Genomic DNA, 20794 nt, shown 5'->3' with positions numbered 1-20794 from the left:
CGATGGCATCCGAGATGATTTTTCGCCATCTATTTATTCACATTGTTTTGCTTCGATGAAATCAACCATAAAATCATAATGTTTAGATAGGGCATGTATGAAGGTTCGAATGACTGTTACTAATGCTGAATGGTAATTTTTCGGCATATATGGTGATCATATCTAGAGTAAATTTGACAGTTCAAGTTTACCAAAAAAAAACAGAAGGCATGGATAGAAGTTACGGGTAAAGAATTCAAATTGATCATTGATGCACGTAAGTAAATATGAAGTACTCCACTAGTGGTGACGGCGCTTTATCAGCCGGACACATAAATTAATGTTTCCGTGCCACCGTTAATGGAAACAGTGTATTTTTTATAGTGACTGAAGCGGGTCTACGCACCGTGTTTTCCTTCAATCTTTCATTCTTAAAAATTGGTCACCTCGCGATTTCGGAAATGAAAATTTCTATATCAAGGTGATTAATAAAGCTGAAAATTTGTCTGCATGCATATTATGAGTAAGCAAGCAGCGTGGTGATGTTTCAGAGCTATTTCTTTAAAAAAAATGAAAGATTCAGCTCTTACTACTCGTCCTCACTTTCCCACTTTTTTGGTTTTGATTTTTTTTTTGAGCTGCAGAGTTTGGATTTTATAAGACTCTTTATATCAAGTACAAATGCCAATTGATCTGATGTAAAGCTGAAAGTAACTTTTATAGTTACAAAACGAGTTTAAGAAGTATTTCATCATGACAAATAAAACAAACACCAAACAGTTTTAATGATACTTCCCAGACAGGTTTAATCAAGGCAAGGGCTGCTCTAATAAATTCATATTTAAAACTTCATAGTATTCGGAATTTATAACCTGCCACAAAAGGTTTTGGCAACAGCTTGAAGATGGATCATAATTCATGCATGGTAAATGCTTTATCAAAACTGGAGAGCAAGCCAATTGCCATAATAAAACCACAATAAATAACATCGAATGCCAAAGAGCTGTATGAATGTTACTTAAGAGAGATCACGCACTGAACTGATTAATTTTTATTACCGGTCGCGCAATGCAGAACACAATATTTCGGTCGACAGCGCGATCGTTCTGCTGTCCGAAACAAGAGAAATCACGCACTGAACTCTGTGACCAAAAATTGACATACAGCCGAAAATGTTGTTCTAGCGAACTTATGCTTTGGCCGAAAGAGTTATTTGACCGGAATAGTCGTTTGTCAGAAATAGTCATATTACATACATATTTAGCAAATACCATTTTTGGCCGAATGACATTTCCCGGAAAACGGCCGTTTTCTCCCAAACGATCATTTCTTTCGTATGACCTTTTTCGGCCAAACCACCATTTTGAGTAAACAGATTTTTCCGACAAATAACTATTACGGCCGTATGTCCCTTCCGGTCGTTTGTCGCTTCCGGCATAATGAGATTGTTGGCCAAACCATTTTTTGATCTAACAAATTTTAAATTCATCACATGTTGTTTTCCTCCTATTATCCAAAGCCCCAACCTGACGTTATAATTTTGCAGTGCTAAATTAAAATCGATTGTTCAGCATAAATAAACAAATGATCTACCATTCTTTTACCCTTATGCGCGGTATAGGTAGGGGAAGAGGCCCCAAAACGCCCCCCAGAGCCAAAACGCCTTTTGTGGTTTCCCTCATATTTACCGTCATTAAGATAGCCGTAACAAAACTAGATCTAAAATTATGTAGGTTAGGCGAAAAAAGTTTCAAAATAGTGTATGGGAAGGTCGGAAAAACCGAAAATTTCCAGATTTTGAAGAAAAATCTAACATTTTGGCGAGGCAAAACGCCCTAGTGACACTATCCATACCAGAATGCTAATTCGCCGACGCGTGGTGCTTTGTTCCCTAGGAGCTGGCAGCTAAAAGGCGTTTTGCCTCATGAGTTTTCCGGCAACAGAATATCACCACTTTTTTTGAAATGTGAATATTATCAATATGATTGAGATTTTTGATAATTTTTGAATGGCATCAACTAGCATCTTGTTTAACTGTTGCATAATGTAAAAATGCCCATGAATAGCGTTACAAATAAGGCAATAAGGCAGTGTTTGCTTAGCTAGGGCATATTGCCCCCCTTCCCCTATTTTAACTAGTGCTCTTGAACAGTATTGAAAAAATAAAGTGGTATCCAATTTGTGACTTTATTTTATTGGTTTAATCACCGTTACTCAATAAATCAACCCCAAATTTGTGACCTGGTCGTATAAACACCGATATCTGATATTTCTCATGATTACCCAAATTGTTTTATTCTTAGGAATTAGCCGAATTCAATTTATTATGCAGATTCTTCTAGAACAGTACCCAATGATCAGCCAAAATCATTCGATGCTTATTGCAAATCAAATCCGGAAATTCGACCGCCCACAAATCTTCGCGAACCTCCCAAACTGTCAACTGTGCTAAAAGTAATTTGATCGCATGACGAGACATGATTTCAATGGCATTGCAATTTCTAACTTTCTCGTATAATCCGACCCGGCTCATTCCATCTGTCCAATACTTCCCACCGCATTGTCTTTGTCGTCATCATCGGCATAGGCCTTCCGCCTCAAATCCCGAGTACGCCGAAGAAAAGTTAAACGCCAGCCGCCCCGTAAACGGTTGGGAATAAATTTAAATTTAATGTTCTTTAAAATTGTTCCTGGGACCAATATGGAAGTACCGAGCGATGCAGAGAGACAGAGCGCGCGCACGGAGGAATCAACTACAAATGGCCACCCGCTCGTTTTGTAACCTTGCCAGTTCTTTCCGTAACCTTTTCATTCCTCCGCCAGTTACTAAAACAGTAGAACTGCTTCGCTGGGCCAGACCCTTTCGGTCCAATTTGTTGGCAGTTTTCGAGGCTCTTCGGGAGATTGGTTTATGGCATCGTAATAAGAGGCAGAGTGTAGGCATGGATGGGCGCAGGGTGAATTCGGTGAACAGCGTATGGGAGGGGGTAAGCTAGCTGAAATTTTCCATTCTATTCGATTACTTTTGTATCAACTTTGGCCGTATCGGTATGACCTTCCTATCTTGGCGAACCGTTCGTTTATGGGTGAGGAATGGAAATGATGCAAACGGGATATAGAAGGATAGACGCACAGAAAAACTTCTTGGCGAAGGAGATCATGAAATTTTCTGAGTATGAATTGCTTGAATTTGTAACTGGAACTGAATGAATTGACAATAGGGGAAATGACGGCTATGGCAGGTTTTCGCCTATTATTGACAGTGGGGTTTATTTAAATAGGACATTTCGTTGGTCAGTAGAATTTTTGTATATCAAAGGTTTTGCTGAATTTCCGAATGTTTGAATTAAGAAAACCCTGACAATACAAGACCAAAATATGACAAAGCCGTCATTTTCCCGTAATATGTTTGCGTTTTAAATTATAACACATGCTTTTACAGTTCTTCTTTGGCAATTTTGTACGTAACGACGAGATTTATGTCCCAAAAAAGCAATTCTTACAATTATATATACATATAATATATACAATCTTGACATACACAGCTTCAGCAAGGTTCTAATACAAAAAAAAAACCCTTTTATACAACTACCATATTTTTTCTTTATTGAAGTGATTTTCTTTTGCAGGGAGGACTAGGTCTCAATCCTCTTTTTACGGCAGTTTTTTATACGTCACTTCGTTTTACGGCCTCCTTTTTACGGCACGTGACGTAAACAGAATTTGTAACATTATTGACATCCAAAAGTAAGCCTATATAAAGGCACTCTTAGAAACCCAAAGAACAAAGTAGATGCTCTGTATATTCATCATTTGCCTTCAACAATTGTTCCGTTCCAGGTCATCCAAGAATTTCCTGGAGTCTACACGCGTAACCAAGGACCTAAGCTCTGCAAGCGTAGCGAAAGAGCTGTTATCTCTTGTAAAAAATGGTTTATGCCCTATTTGATATATTAAACCAAATTCCGTTCCAGGTCATACAAGAATTCCCTGGAATATAGGTCTTGAGGTCCACCTGCGTAACCGATGGGCTGTTATCTCTTTTTTAAAATGGTTCATGCTCCAAACCAAACTCAATATGCCTTAAGCAGCCGTTCCTTTCCTGGTCATCCAAGAATTCACAAGACTCCTCAGCCCCGGATTCATCCCAAAAATGTCCTCCGAGTATTTGTCTTTCACTTGAGTCTCAAATGTAGGCATATGAGTTGTTTTAAGATCTGCAAATTGTCCTGGAGTTTGAATCAAATGGTCTGCCGAATCAACCAAGGCTATCATGATGTCCCAAGCCGCGGTATCAACCCAATTATGTCCTCCGAGTATTTGTCTTTCACTTGGGTTTCAAATCCAGACATATGCGATGTAGCAAGATCTCCAAATCGTCCTGGAGTTCGAATCAAATGGTCTGCCGAATCAACCAAGGCTTCCATGATGTCCATAGCTTTGGTATCAACCCAATTATGTCCTCCGAGTATTTGTCTTTCACTTGGGTCTCAAATCCAGACATATGAGATGTAGTAAGATCTCCAAATCGCCCTGGAGTTTGAATCAAATGGTCTGCCGAATCAACCAAGGCTTTTGTGGTGTCCCCAGCAGCGGTATCAACCCAATTATGTCCTCCGAGTATTTGTCTTTCACTTAGGTCTCAAATCCGGACATATGAGATGTAGCAAGATCTCCAAATCGTCCTGGAGTTCAAATCAAATGGTCTGCCGAATCAACCAAGGCTTCCATGATGTCCATAGCTTTGGTATCAACCCAATTATGTCCTCCGAGTATTTGTCTTTCACTTGGGTCTCAAATCCAGACATATGAGATGTAGTAAGATCTCCAAATCGCCCTGGAGTTTGAATCAAATGGTCTGCCGAATCAACCTAGGCTTTCGTGATGTCCCCAGCAGCGGTATCAACCCAATTATGTCCTCCGAGTATTTGTCTTTCACTTGGGTCTCAAATCCAGACATATGAGATGTAGCAAGATCTCCAAATCGTCCTGGAGTTCGAATCAAATGGTCTGCCGAATCAACCAAGGCTTCCGTGATGTCCATAGCTTTGGTATCAACCCAATTATGTCCTCCGAGTATTTGTCTTTCACTTGGGTCTCAAATCCAGACATATGAGATGTAGTAAGATCTCCAAATCGCCCTGGAGTTTGAATCAAATGGTCTACAGAATCAACCAAGGATTCCATGATATCCATAGCTTTGGTATCAACCCAATTAGGTCCTCCGAGCAGAGCATAAATATTCACTTTCATGAAGCACATTCACTCCGAATTTTGACATTCGTGTTTTGATTATTTATAACATAGAATGACTTACTCAGTTTACTTCTTCATAAATTCATTCAATTGATTACCATTGAGTATGGTAACTGCGCGCGAAAAAAACAAAATTAGCCTTGATTATATTGACATTTGATGCTAAAAATGCCCCTCAGTTGAACGTCGGCGTTAGATCTGTGCGTGTATTTATTTAAATCATAAAAAATATGTTCAGTTTTACGGTTATTTATTAATTTGTGATATTCAAATAAATACTCACTGACCCATATTCATTCTGAAAATTGACGGTGCAGAGCCGAATATGAATATGTTTAGAAGTGAAGTGACAAAGAAGGCCGATGGGCTGCATAAAAAATATTCGAATATTTACAGCTCTGCCTCCGAGTATTTGTCTTTCACTTGGGTCTCAAGTCCAGACATATGAGATGTAGTAAGATCTCCAAATCGTCTTGGAGTTTGAATCAAATGGTCTACCGAATCAACCAAGTTTTCCATGATGTATCCAGCCACGGTAACCACCCAATTATGTCCTCCAAGTAGTTGTCTTTCGCTCGCGTCTCAAATCCAGGCATATAAGATGTTCTAAGATCTCCAAATCGCCCTAGCTGCGGTATCAACCCAATTATGTCCTCCGAGTATTTGTCTTTCACTTGCGTCTCAAATCCAGACATATGAGATGTAGTAAGATCTCCAAATCGTCCTGGAGTTTGAATCGAATGATCTGCCGAATCAACCAAGGCTTTCATTATGTCCCCAGCCGCTGCAAAAACCCAATTATGTTCTCCGAGTATTTGTCATTCAATCGCGTCTCAATTGTAGGCATATGAGTAGTTCTGAGATCTTCAAATTTTCCTGGTTGTCGAATCGAATGTTCTGCCGAATCAACCAAAGCTCTCATGATATTCCCAGCCGTGGAATCAACTCAATTATGTCCTTCGAGTATTTGTCTTTCACTTGCGTCCCAAATGTAACCATATGAGTTGTTCTAAGATCTCCAAATCGTGCTGGAGTTTGAATCAAATGGTCCACCGAATCAACCAAGTCTTTCAAGATGTTTCCAGCCACGGTAACCACCCAATTATGTCCTCCAAATATTTTTCTTTCACTTGCGTCTTAAATCCAAACATATGAGATGTAGTAAGATCTCCAAATCGTCCTGGAGTTTGAATCAAATGGTCTGCCGAATCAACCGAGGTTTCCATGATGTCCCCAGCCGCGGTATCAACTCAATTATGTCCTCCGAGTATTTGTCGTTCACTCGCTTCTCAAATGTAGGCATATGACTTGTTCTAAGATCTCCAAATCGTCCTGGAGCTTGAATCAAATCGTCCGTCGATTCAACCAAGGCTTTCATGATATCCCCAGCCACAGCCTTAATAACCCAATTATGTTCTTGGTTGATTCTGTAGACCATTTGATTCAAACTCCAGGACAATTTGCAGATCTTAAAACATCTCATATACATGGACTTGAGACGCAAGTGAAAGAAAAATACTCAGAGGGCATAAGTGTGATGATACCGCAACTGAGGACATCGTGCAAGTCTCAGTAGATTTGGTAGACCATTTGATTCTAACTCCAGAACAATTTGGAGATCTTAAAACATCTCATATACATGGACTTGAGACGCAAGTGAAAGACAAATACTCGGAGGGCATGATTGGGATGATACCGCGACTGGGGGCTCCATAGAAGCCTTGGTTGATTCATTTCATCATTTGATTTGAACTCCAGGACAATTTGGAGATCTTACAAAATCTAATATGCCTGTATTTCAAACGATAGTAAAAGACCGATACTCAGAAGACAAAATTGGGTTGACACCAAGGCTGGGGACATCGTGAAAGCCTTGGTTGATTCTGTGGACCATTTGATTCAAACTCCAGGACAATTTGCAGATCTTAAAACATTTCATATACATGGACTTGAGACGCAAGTGAAAAACAAATACTCGGCATGATTGGGATGATTGGGATGATACCGCAGCTAAGGTCATCGTGCAAGTCTCAGTAGATTCTGTAGAACGTATGATTCAAACTCCAGAACAATTTGGAGATCTTAAAACATCTCATATGCCTGGATTTGAGACATAAGTGAAAGACAAAACATCGGAGGACATAATTGGGTTGATACCGCGGCTGGGAGCACCATTGACGCCTTGGTTGAGTCATTAGACTATTTGATTCAAACTCCAGGACAATTTGGAGATCTTACAACACTGCATATGTCTTGTTTTAAGCCGCAAGTGAAAGACAAATACGCAGAGAACATAATTGAGTTGAAAGCACGGCTTAGGACATCATGAAAGCTTTGGTTGATTCGATAGACCATTTGAGAAGTTGTAAGATCTTCAAATTGTCCTGGAGTTTAACTCCAGGACAATTTGAAGATCTTACAACTTCTCATATACCTGTATTTGAGACGTTAATAAAAGACCAATACTCAGAAGACAAAATTGAGTTAACACTGCGGCTCTGGACATCGAGGAAGCCTTGGTTGATTCTGTAGACCATTTGATTCAAACTCCAGGACAATTTGGAGATTTTAAAACATCTTATATACCTGTACTTGAGACGCAAGTGAAAGACAAATATTCGGAAGGCATGATTGGGATAATACCGCGGCTGAGGACATCATGCAAGCCTCTGTAGGTTCGGTAGACCATTTGATTCAAACTTCAGGACAATTTGGAGATCTTACAACACCTCATATGTCTGGTTTTGAGACGCAAGTGAAAGGCAAATCCTCGGAGGACATAATTGAGTTGATACCACGGCTTGGGACATCATGAAGGCTTTGGTTGATTCGGTAGACCATTTGATTCAAACTCCAGGACAATTTGGAGATCTTATAACATCTCATATGCCTGGATTTGGAGAGATCTTACAATCCCTCATGCAAGACGCAAGTGAATGTGTTTGAAAGTATCCTCACGATCAATAAATTAAGTGAAATACTAAAAATTTTAGCAAAAATTCTTTTTACGTCACATTTGGTTTACGTCCCCACAATAAGTGACGTAAAAAGAGGGTTGAGTGTATATTAGAATTAAACAGAATTGTGAGATTTTAATACAATGAGAGCATAGCAGAGAACCGTTTCACAAATCGTAGATGGAGTTGTAGAGACAAGCATATTTATCCACGGTGATTGTGAATCTGCCACAATCTACAATTAAGCGGATCCGATTTTCTCCACACACCTGGCCACGTCCTTACAAGTGCTTTTATTTTATAATAGTTCTATCATCTGCCTAAGAAAACGCTCGGAACAGAAACAGCTTCCACAGATGAAGGAGAGAAAAAAGAATAGCAAATATATATTTAATAACTATGATTTTATTAAAATCTGCCAAATTTCAATAAAAATTTCAAAATTTTATAAAGATTTTGCAAGGTTCTAGTGCAGAACTGCTATCTGTCATCCACTGGATAGGTATTACATTTTTGTCTTGTTCCGGACTGTGTATAACGAAGCCTAGACCATTCGAAATGGGATTCTTAGCTAACTAGCGCGATGCTACGCCATGCCATTCGCGACGATAAACGTCCTCATAAACCTAGAATTTAAAACTCGAGTCACAATAAGTACTCTGGTTCACGTCTCATTAAGTGTAAATAATATTAAGATTCCGATTGCACATGATCCTATAGTATGATTGCTTCGAAAAGTCTAACAACGTACGTGAAAACATTGGACAAAATGGCTATTGATTCTGTTCCTTATGTCAAGTACTCATTATTTTCAGTTAGCTCGGAGGACCAGACGAAGCATCGTCCTGTGTATGTGTACCCACAGGTAATCTAGGTTCTACCATAGAACGAATGCTCGAAGTATGCAGAGAATGGTTAATCCCTCGCAAAACCTCCCGAGAAATTATACCAAGGCTACACACAGTGACGACGGCTTCGAATTCCTGGGGCCTAAGCGGAGCGAAAAATGTTCTCTAAACGATGCTGCAAACTGGCATAAAAAACGCAGCAAATTACACTGGCATGGTCACTAGCTCTGTAATAGCAAATTGTGAGCATAAAAGCACTAGCAGTAAAAGAAAATAGTGCTTTTTGTGACGTTCACGTTCTGCACTCTACGGTAAGATTCAATTTACTGCTAAATGAAGAAGCACTCCGTTCTAGCGAATAATTGCTTTTTAATTGCATGCAGTGTTTTCCACATTCTTTTATTTTCATGGCGAAGAAAAAATTCCATTCATCCTACGATTAATATAATTCACGCTAAAATAAGGTATTTTAGTAACAAAAGGTATTTTTGTTTACATATCCCCTTTCAGGAAACTGTTTTTCATCTCGAAGGATTAATTAAATGGATTTATGGTGAAAATATTTTCCTATTTCCGTCATTGTGCCAGTGAGTGATTCCACGAAACGAAACAAAAGCAAAACCAAAATGTGTGTGACATCGAACGGATCGATCTTGTACGAAGCCGCAATCAACGAAATCGACACCATCAAAAGCACCCCAACCAATAACCGGAGCAGCAGCAGCAGCAGCGGCGACAGTGGCAGCCAGATGACTCCGATAGATTGCTTTTCGCGACTCGTTCCAGTCCGGCGATCCGGCGGACGTTATCGGAGTTTCGATTGCGTCCTGCCCTCACTAGCCAGCTGCCTGTTGCTGTTCGTGGTTTTATTAGTGCCAACGACAGATGCGGCAATCTCCAATAGAGGTGAGTGCTAGTATTAGATCGGGCGATCCACTCGGGGGAAAGTCATTTCGGAGAATAATTGCTAGGCTGGATGGATCCATCGACGGGTTATTCAGTTATTGATAACTACCGCGTGCAGTAAGTGTACGCATGATTGTCCCATGTTGGCAGATACCACAGTCGGAAGCAACTTTTCACTTAGAATGCGGTCAAGAGAGTTTTGCTTCATGCTGTGGTAGCAAGGGACATATATGAATAGAGTTGAGTTTTTGTGCTACCAATCATAGTGACAGATTAGTTTGCTTTGCCTACCGGCGCCTAATGCGCTTTTCTATTTTATGATAATAGTCGTCTACCAATAAAGCAGCATTCAATCATTCTCTCCCCTTTCCTCATATTCATTCAAACAGATTTATAAAAAAAAAGCTTTTTTCAATTCATCTAGTGGAGTTCGTGTCTTTTTCATTTATCGAAAATAAGAAGGATGCATAACAGAAAAGCCGAAGATTTAACTGATAAGAGGTCGTACAACAATGACGTTGCAGGTTTTAGGAGTGCGGGAGTCTAAGCTTTTGTGACAGTACCTATACTAGATATACAAAAAAGCGTGATGGAGGGGGGAATGAGTAGTGGAAAAAAGGTAGTGAACGTTATAATTGAATCGCCCAGTTGTCATTGCTTACATTTATTCGTGGTCATTACATTATCCCTCCAATGATACAAAAATAACTTTTCACGTACCTTTTTTACCGAAAAATACTATTTCTAATTCCGTTTTTTAGAACTAGCGTGCTATTTTTTGGGTTTTGTCTGATATTTGTATGGAGTCACCCTCTGGCCATCGGGTTTGCGTTTCTTGATTCGGAAAATTTGACGACTACTCCTGTCAGCCACCTTCTCATCAAAGGAACTACTTTTCTTGGATTAATCAGATTTATTTTATACCTAATTTTCAATCACATTTCTTGGATTTGATATTCGTGGACGAAAATTCAATTCTTGACTGTGCGGTCATCGAGGCAACGTTCCTCTTGATAATCATCATCCTGTTTTGGATATTTTTATTGCAAATCGCTGTCATGTTTACATTGACGATAGTTCGGATGTCGATGGCTTGAATTTCCGCAAGACTGATTTCCAATCACTCCGACGTAGTTTGTCCAGATTCGACTGAAGCGCATTGAACGAGTTGAATATCGACTCAGCAGTTAACGGTTTCAACTGTGACTATGTGTGTCGTATGTAGTAGAATCTCCGACGCCGGTTTTGGTCATTCTTTAATACTAAGACGAATGAAATCGGTCTCCCGTCAATTCCTGGACAACGACGTTGCATTGAATTCTAAGGACAAATACAACCTGGTGAGAATTTCTCGTCCGTTATCTCAGTAGCTTCGTGGTCTCAAGCTGACGTTTTTTACGTTGAGACTCATATGATTGTTTCGGCTATTACAATCAACTTTCCCTTATTTAATATTGAAGGGACGATTGAGTTAGGTAAGTATCGAGATATTTTTTATTCACAGATACACTTTGCACAGCATGTGGAAATATGGTTAATGGTCATTTGGCCGAACAGTTAGAATTGTTTTCTTACTAAGTGAAGCGATAAGAAAGATATTCAAAGTGAATAGTGAAAAGTGAGAAATGAGATGTGCGCAGTGAGTACAGAGTAGTGAGAAGAGAGTACTGAGAAAAAGAAGTGAGTGTGCAGTACCAAGTAAGAAGTGAGTAGTGGGAAGTACGAAATGAGTAAGGGGACACGTGTGGGGAAAAGTGAGTTTTGACAGTTATGAAGTAAGAAGTAGGGAGTGAGTTGTCAGGAAAACAGAAGCAAGAGGTGAGAAGTGAGAGAAAAGGAAACAGAAGAAGAAAAAATAAAAGGAAGAAGTAGGAAGAAATAAATTTGAAGGAATTTGGATTATTTTCAAAATTTTCAATTTTCACATCTAATTTCCCACTAGTTACATCTCACTTCTAATTTCTCTCATCTCGGTCTTTACTTGCTGCTTTTTACTTCCCATTTCTCCTTTCACATTTTTCGCTTCTCGCTTCCCACTTCTTTCTTTTAATTTTTCACTTCTCACTACACACTTCTGACTTCTCATTTCTCACTTATCACTACCCACTTCTTACTTTTCTTTTCTCACTTCTCACATCTCACTTTTGACTTCCCACAAACACTACTCACTTATTATTTCAAACATATTTTTGTGCTCTTCTCACTTCTCAATTCTATCTTCTCATTTCTCACTTCTCACTTCTTACCTCTCACGTTTCACTTCTCACTTCTGACAATCAATACTCACTTCTAATTTAGCACTTCTTACTATTCATTTCTCTTCTTCTTCTTATTGGCATTACATCCCCACACTGGGACAGAGCCGCCTCGCAGCTTAGTGTTCATTAAGCACTTCCACAGTTATTAACTGCGAGGTTTCTAAGCCAAGTTACCATTTTTGCATTCGTATATCATGAGGCTAACACGATGATACTTTTATGCCCAGGGAAGTCGAGACAATTTCCAATACGAAAATTGCCTAGACCGGCATCGGGAATCGAACCCAGTCACCCTCAGCATGGTCTTGCTTTGTAGCCGCGCGTTTTACCACACGGCTAAGGAGGGCCCCATTTCTCCCGTATCATTTCTTATTTCTCACTTTTCACTTCTTATATCTCAATTCTTCTTCTCACTTCTCACTTTTCACTTCTGAAAATCGCTACTAACTTCTCACTTCTCACTTCTCACTTCTCACTACTCCCTTCTCACTTCTTACTTCTCACTTTTCACTTTTCAATTTTCGCTTTTCACTTCTCACTTTTCCCTTCTCTCTACGCACTTCTCACATAGAATTTCTCACTTTGAACTTCTCATTACTCTTTTTTCACTTCTCACTTTTCAATTATCACTACTCACTTCCCATTACTCTTTTTTCACCCAGTCGCATTCTAAATGGCCCGACACCTTGTATATCGTGCATGTGAATTGTTTCTGACAACATCGATTTATCGAGAAGAAAATATATTGGAAAATTAGTTCGACTTAAAGAATATCGAGTAAGGGAGGTATCGAGTTACGGAGGGAACAGCGTATGCTAGATTCATGGGACTTTGAATATCATCGAGTAAGAGATTGAGTTACAGAGTGTCATCAAGTTCGAGTTCATCGAGTTACAGAACATCGAGTAAGGGAAAGTTCACTGTAAGAGAATCAAATCCTCATTTTCTGCTGGCCCTAGCAATATTCCTTCGACAGTGTTGAAAAATGCTCCGATACTTTTGCTAAAAAGTTTCAAGTTGCCCACTCATCTCTTTGTTTTTCGAACGGTTTTTCGAACTTCCCCCGAGGAAGCACGCTTGGTCCATTGCTGCTTCCTCGTGAATGATATAACCTTCATCCTGCTGTTGTTGGCGGACGATCCTAAAATCTACATCGTTGTTCGAAACCTGGTGAACTGCCTTGAATTGCAAATACTTTTGGATGTCCTCAAAGATTGGTGTGATCGAAACAAACGCTATTGTACGCTGAAATAGTCCTCTTCCTAATAATTGCTTACAACTTGTGTGCTCGTGGCGTTCCACGAAGTCGACGGCCACTATACGGTTCTTTGTTGAATATTGTTTTCGCTATTCTTTCTTCAAACATTCGCACCGCCGTATTTCATTCGATTCACAATATTTTCTTCTTTGTTTACTTTATACAACTAGGGCTAGTTTCCCTCCGAGTATTGTACGCAGCACTTTCTGCTGGAAAACCCCGAAAGCTCTCCGGTCTGCCTCTTTTATCGTCCATGCTTCATGTCCATAAAGGGTCACTGGTAGAATCAGAGTTTTATATACAGCAAATTTCGTTTCCGTCTGCGTGTTGCGGGATTTAAGTGTGGGGTTTGAGTAAGTTACCATCAGCGTGTGATTATATATTACCACCTCAGCGTGTCAATCGGTAAGCAGCAAGCCATGACTTGGCCTCTTCTTGTCAGATCTCCGTGGCGTACATACGCACCGACGGAGAGTTGCTGTCAACGCATTTCGCTCCAGCCATTTGGAGCTACACACATTTTGGCGATCCTGCCAGGTTGTTTTTTTGTATCCTGACGCTGATTTCAAAAGGTGAGTTGAATTCAAGTGTCTAATATTCGAAAAATACAGTATTTAATGGTTTGAAAGAAATTATAACCAAAGTGGTTCGTATTGCAATAAAGCGCGTCGGGGAGACCGCTTGAAAATGGATGGTGGTTTGGAAAATCACAAAGCGCGTCGGGACGACCACTGGAAAATGAATTGTGGTTTGGAAAATCACAAAGCGCGTCTGAAAGACCACTGGAAAATGGATTGTGGTTTGAAAAATCTCAAAGCGCGTCGGGCTGACTGCTGGAAAATGGATTGTGGTTTGGAAAACCACAAAGCGCGTCTGGATGATCGCTGGAAAATGGATTGTGGTTTGGAAAACCACAAAGCGCGTTGGGACGACCGCTGGAAAATGAATTGTGGTTTGGAAAATCACAAAGCGCGTCGTCGGGATGACCGCTGGAAAATGGATTGTGGTTTGGAAAATCACAAAGAGCGTCGGGACGTTCATTATCGTCTCGCAAAAATAAGGTTAAAAAAAACACTGCTTCCTATGCTAGATGATTTTTTTGTTCCTTTTTTGTAAGAGAAGAGGGGGAATGTGGGGTTTGAGTAAGTTACCATCAGCGTGTGATTATATATTACCACCTCAGCGTGTCAAATGGTTAGCAGCAAGCCATGACTTGGCCTCTTCTTGTCAGATCTCCGTGGCGTGGATACGCACCGACGGAGAGCTGCTGTCAACGCATTTCGCTCCAGCCATTTGGAGCTACACACTAAGCTGGTTACGTAATCCGTAGAAGGCCGTATTCGCAGTACACCCAAAAAACAAATCTGACAATTATTGTATAAAAACTTGGTATATACAATTCTGTAAGATTTTTATACAAATATTGTATTAAAATAATACAAATCTGTATTATTTTAATACAATAATTGTATCAAAGATCTTATGGTGTCATGTTGGATTATAGATTAACCTACAGTCGTCACTTATCTACTACTATTGATAATCGCCAGCTCGAATTTTCAAAATAAGTGAATTTTGAAATCTTTCGTGATTCAAAGCACTCTATTGCTCGTTAGTGCGGTCTCATTTGGAATTTGCTTAAGTTGTTTGGAATCCTTATTAGGCCGTATGGACGGCTCGGTTGGAAGCTGTCCAGCATAAGTTCGTCCGCTAGTCATTACGCCATCTCCCTTGGAAGACTGGATACTCTTGGAAAGCGGAAGAATGTGGCTCAAGCAGTTTTTAGCGCTAAATTATTGCTCTCCGAATACGATGTACCTGGTTTGCTGACAAAGATACAGCTTTGCACACCCTCTCGTACACTGCGGCCTAGAGATTTGTTGTATGAAGCAGTTCAAAGCTCGAACTATGCCAACAACAGCTGCTTTGTCGCTACGATTCGCCGCTTCAACGAACGAGTTGCTAATTTCGATTCCAACGTCAACGTATCTGATATTTTAATGACTGACAATGTTCCTTTTAGTAATAAAGTTTTCATGCAGACCATACAATTGAAACATATAAATAAATAAATAGCTGGCACAAAAGTCAATCACCAAGCTTCTGCGCACCTCAATGGGTTCCTGAATGTCAAACTACGCACATACCCCCATCCATCAACGGCCTTCCTGATCACTAATTTCTGAAAATCTGAGGTCGTGCACTAATTGCCATTGCGTCTCTTGATAGACTGTATGCGGCGGAGAAGGCCAAATACCACATGGCTGTATAACATGCTAGGCAGAAAGTCATATAACCGCGTTTAGCTCAATTGGACGTTTGGCCGAAATAGCCATTGGCTTAAAATGCTTATTAAACCGTTGAATTTAAGCCGAAAATAGTTAGATTTTACGAGTTAGAAATTTCATTTATCACTATCACTAAAGTGAAATTAGGCCGGTACAAATTTTATATTATTAAAATTAAATCAATAAAAAATATTTCCTACTGGTATCCGCAATGTCAAGCGCCCCCCCTTTTGGTTGATACCAAAAAACTCCTCGGATTTTTTAAAAGAACGTTTTGAAAATCCTCAAAATTATCCGAAACTTATTTGGTTGCCTTCAGTGATGGTTTCACTCGGATCGGTGAACGTTCATTTTGGATTTTTTTTCCGATTCACTCGGCGCAGAGCATGAGTGACCCTCATTTATTTTCTCTGCTGATAGCAGGTGCGGCTGTAGTCGCTCTCAATGAATCCTGTCTATGAGTAAACATACTCCGATCGAGCGAGTGTGGTACTTGCCGTTCGGGTGAATCGTATGACGATTGAATCAGAAGCGAAAATCGGCAGTTCATTCTCGTTTCTAGATTCGATCCAGCGTGCAGTCTCGGGGTGAGCGATTGGATAATGTTGTCGACGCGAATGTAAGTCGACGCTCACTAAAATTTTTCGGCGCAGGAAAAGGGGTAACCACAGTAAAGGCCCCCCACAAGGTTGAGCGCTGCGGTGCGTTTTGACAGTTAACCCATGTATTTTCTGTCAAACCGTGCCGCTGCGCTTACCATTCTGGATGGGCCATAAGAATTTTGCTTCCATCGGATTGGAACTGATGTGGATACGATGTAGATGAAGTGTACGTTGCTTGAATTGGATGCGCAATAAGGAGATGCATGAAAGTGGGGACGTTTAAAGGGGCTTATTCATTTGACTTTACATTGATCAAATCCAAGCATAGGCGTATGTGCTAAGCACAGTTTGAACGTATCGCCTCGCTATTTTGGAGTTTAAAATTTCGGTTTTCACAAGGGGTAAACCACTCGGCACACTTTCAGATTGATTAATTGTGCCTTATTTTGTGCCGAAGTGTGCCGAAATGTGCCGAGATAAAAATAATATTTTTTTGGCGGCACTGGCTTTTTTGATTATTTGGCATCACGGGAAAAACAGTTTTTTGTCAATAAAAAACAAAAAGGAACTATATTTAACGGAAGAAGTCGTAGCTCAATTGAACATCTATTGCCTCGTCTATTGCGTATATTGCCTGCTCCGGAGACCTAAGTAAAATAACACGTCGGAGAACATAATATTAAAATACGTTTAATGTTTCGCCACTCTTGGCGTCACCCGTACCATCCTAAACGGATAATAACAAGCGGAACTCCGCCAGGAACGGCTAGTAGCCATTACCGTCGTGACCGACTGGTATCACCACAGAAGTTTCCGGCATACTACTATTCCTACAAGTAAGTTCCATTAAATTTATGAACTGTACAGTTTGATTACATTAGATATCCGTCTCCATCCTTCAGGAGTAACCAGAAATATCAAATATCGACCACTTACCACAGGGCGCTAACTTACCCAGCATAAGTGCTAGGGCACACTGTTCACTCGATTCAGCACAAGTGTGTCTTCCGCAGAAACAAGTCTGCTCAGCCCAGAAGCTCTTGCCGGTGTCCGTCTCGACCGGCGATTCTACAGCTAATACTAGCAGCTTAGCACACCGAATCCTTCCTTGGAGAACAGCCTTCATGCATAAGGTGGAACCGATATTGTTGTCCAAAACAACCCCCGTGGCTACGCCACTGTCTATAACTACAAACCCTTAACTGGATATGCCCCTAAAGCACATGCAGCGCCGCGTAGGTACTGCAAACGATGCGTCGCATCTAACGTTTTGCTGTCAGTATATCCGATTTATATGGGAAGATAGCAAGTCTGATTACAATCATATGAGTGCAATCGGACTCACTCACTGAAAATTATCGAGCAACGATTGAACTTGGGCAAATTTCTATGCTACTTCGATCAGCAGAGAGTGAATCGAGAACGGGCAGAATCTGCTATGCAATCGAGTATAGAAAGAAATGAACATGCTTGAAATCGGGTCCACTCAAAATAATATTTTTGGGCAAAATAACATGTGTGGTTAGTAGCGCAACACGTAGTTTTCCAAAATTCTAACCCTACGTATTTAAAAGTGTTTAGTCAGTTTCACACACGTTTTAAAATATAGTTCCTTCAGTGGCGTAGCCGGAAAATTGGTCTGGGGGGGGGGGTTAGGTGCTTTCCGGGTGTCAGGCCATTAGGCCGAATTAGCAAAAAGAAGCAAGAAGTGAAAAATGAGAAGTTTCGCCTTCACCTCACCCCTTCTTCCTTATTCCTTCTTGAATCTTTCTTCTTCTCTCTTCCTTCTTCTATCTTCCTTCGTCCTTCTTCCTTTTTCCTTCTTCCTTCTTCCCTTTTACTTCTTCCTTCTACTTTTTTTTTCCTTTTTTCTTCTTCCTTCTTTCTTTTTCCCTCTTCCTTCTACCTTCTTTCTTCCTTCTTCTTTTTTATTAATTTTTCTTCCTTCTTCCTTCTTTCTTCCTCCTTCTTTTTTATTCTTCCTTCTTCCTTCTTTCTTCTTCCTCCTTCCATCATTCTTCTTTCTACTTCCTTCTTTCTTCTTCTTTCTTCCCTCTTCCTTCTTTCTTCCTTCCTTCTTCCTTTTTCCTTATTCCTTCTTTCTTCTTCCTCCTTCCATCGTCCTTCTTCCTTCTTTCTTCTTTTTTTCTTCTTTCTTCCCTCTTCCTTCTTCTTTCTTCCCTCTTCCTTCTTCTTTTTTCCCTCTTCCTTCTTCTTTCTTCCTTCTTCCTTCTTCTTTCTTTCTTCTTCCTTCTTTCTTCTTTCTTCTTTCTTCTTCGTTCTTTTTTCCTTCCTCATTCTTCTTTCTTCCTTCTTCCTTCTTCCTTCTTCCTTCTTCCTTCTTCCTTCTTCCTTCTTCCTTCTTCCTTCTTCCTTCTTCCTTCATCTTTCTTCCTTCTTCCTTCTTCCTTCTTCCTTCTCTCTTTTTCCTTCTTTCTTCCTTCCCCCCCCCCTCTTTTTCCTTCTTCCTCCTCCCTTCTTCCTTCTTCCTTCTTCCTTCTTCCTTCTTCCTTCATCCTTCTTCCTTCTTCCTTCTACCTTCTTCCTTCTTCCTTCTTCCTTCTTCTTTCTTCTTTCTTCCTTCTTCCTTCTTCCTTCTTCCTTCTCCCTTTTTGGTTCTTCCTTCTTCCTCCTCCCTTCTTGCTTCTTCCTTCTTCCTTCTTCCTTCTTCCTTCTTCCTTCTTCCTTCTTCCTTCTTCCTTCTTCTTTCTTCCTTCTTCCTTCTCCCTTTTTGGTTCTTCCTCCTCCCTTCTTCCTTCTTGCTTCTTCCTTCTTCCTTCTTCCTTCTTCCTTCTTCCTTCTTCCTTCTTCCTTCTTCCTTCTTCCTTCTTCCTTCTTCCTTCTTCCTTCTTCCTTCTTCCTTCTTCCTTCTTCCTTCTTCCTTCTTCCTTCTTCCTTCTTCCTTCTTCCTTCTTCTTTCTTCCTTCATCCTTCTTCCTTCTTCCTTCTTCCTTCTTCCTTTTTCCTGCTTCCTTCTTCCTTCTTTCTTCTTCCTTCTTCCGTCTTCCTTCTTCCTCCTTCCTTCTTCCTTCTTCCTTCTTCCTTCTTCCTTCTTCCTTCTTCCTTCTTCCTTCTCCTTCTTCCTTCTTCCTTCTCCTTCTTCCTTCTTCCTTCTTCCTTCTTCCTTCTTCTTTCTTCCTCCTTTTTCCTTTCTACTTCTTCCTCATTGCGCACTACTCATTTCTCACTCTTCAGTTCTCATTCTGCCTTATGGCCATTCGGCCTAATGACCGTTCGGCCTAATGACCGTTCGGCCTAATGACCGTTCGGCCTAATGGCCTTTGGCCTAATGACCCAGCATCGGTTTTCCGAACATTTTTTTTTCGAACAAAAAATTTTCTTATGAAAATGTTTTCTCTTGGGTCGGTGGGGGGGGGGGTGCTATTGACCAAAACCACCCCTGTGGCTACGCCAATGAGTTCCTTTCTTCACCATGTTGGAACACAGTGATTTCACGCACACGTCCGTTTTCACTAGATGGCAGCAGCTCGGCTTCGTCAAAACGAATAAGTTAAACAGATAGTAGTAGGCCGAATAAGATGTTTGGCCGAAGCTAAATAAACTTCACGGTCAAGCAAATCATACGATAAAAAATGTAGTTTTATCGAAAGGGATATTATGCAGGGATAGGATATTATGTTATTAATAAAGGATATTTCTAGACCAACATTTGAAAAGGGCGTAACAGCCAAAATTTATTCCTTCTGATTTTTGGTATATGTAGACGCTATATATGTGTACAAAGAATCAGAAGGAATAAATTTTTGCTGTCCCGCCCTGTTCAAATGTTGGTCTAGATTTTATCCGGATTCTTTTCGGTAAGTAATGCGATCAATGGGATGGCAAACATCAATACACATTGAAAATGTTTTACTCACGATCCGTCACGCACCAATCAATAATCTGATATTCGGAGCAGATTTCGCGGACGAACCGAATTCCGATTGATAAAACTTTCGATCGCGCACTGGAACTGATTTATTTACTTTCCGGCTGCACACAACAGAACCAATCATCAAGATCTCGCGAAAGTTCTGCGTTCGATGCGAAACAGGTTTGATCACGCTTTGATTGATTACACGAATTATGTACCGAAGACATCTGTTATTGAACACCTACTGAGTGCTCTCCACTGATACGCACTATCTTTCACTAGCGTATAGTGGCTCAGATTCCACCTAGGAGGTAAAAACTCGATTTTTGGTGCGTTGACCAAAAGGTTGTCCCACATTAAATCACGGAAAAAACGCTGTAGCCAATTACCTAGTAGACCGATCGATTTCAAACGTTTAGACAATAATATACAACCTAATCTTTTGGCATATTTGTTTCATTCAACTTCAATACCATAACCGTGCGCTCGGACCTTACGCTTAACTTCACGCATTAGTTTCTGTACAACATCTGGCTGCAGCTTCTTCTGTACGGAAATCCACATTTTC

The 20794-nt window shown here is 40.4% G+C and overlaps 1 protein-coding gene across 1 annotated transcript in view; it reads left to right on the top strand.

Moving 5' to 3' along the window:
• Positions 1-20794, top strand: part of LOC134205184 (neurotrimin) — a 972131-nt gene that overhangs the window by 106602 nt on the left and 844735 nt on the right. The window contains exon 2 of the mRNA XM_062680202.1: positions 9551-9946. Coding sequence (XP_062536186.1) covers positions 9667-9946 — 280 coding nt within the window. The 5' untranslated portion in view covers positions 9551-9666. The remainder of the gene's footprint in view (positions 1-9550; positions 9947-20794) is intronic.

Source organism: Armigeres subalbatus, chromosome 1, assembly GCF_024139115.2.
Source record: "Armigeres subalbatus isolate Guangzhou_Male chromosome 1, GZ_Asu_2, whole genome shotgun sequence".
Lineage (NCBI taxonomy): Eukaryota > Metazoa > Arthropoda > Insecta > Diptera > Culicidae > Armigeres > Armigeres subalbatus.
This window is presented reverse-complemented; position numbering and strand designations above follow the sequence as displayed.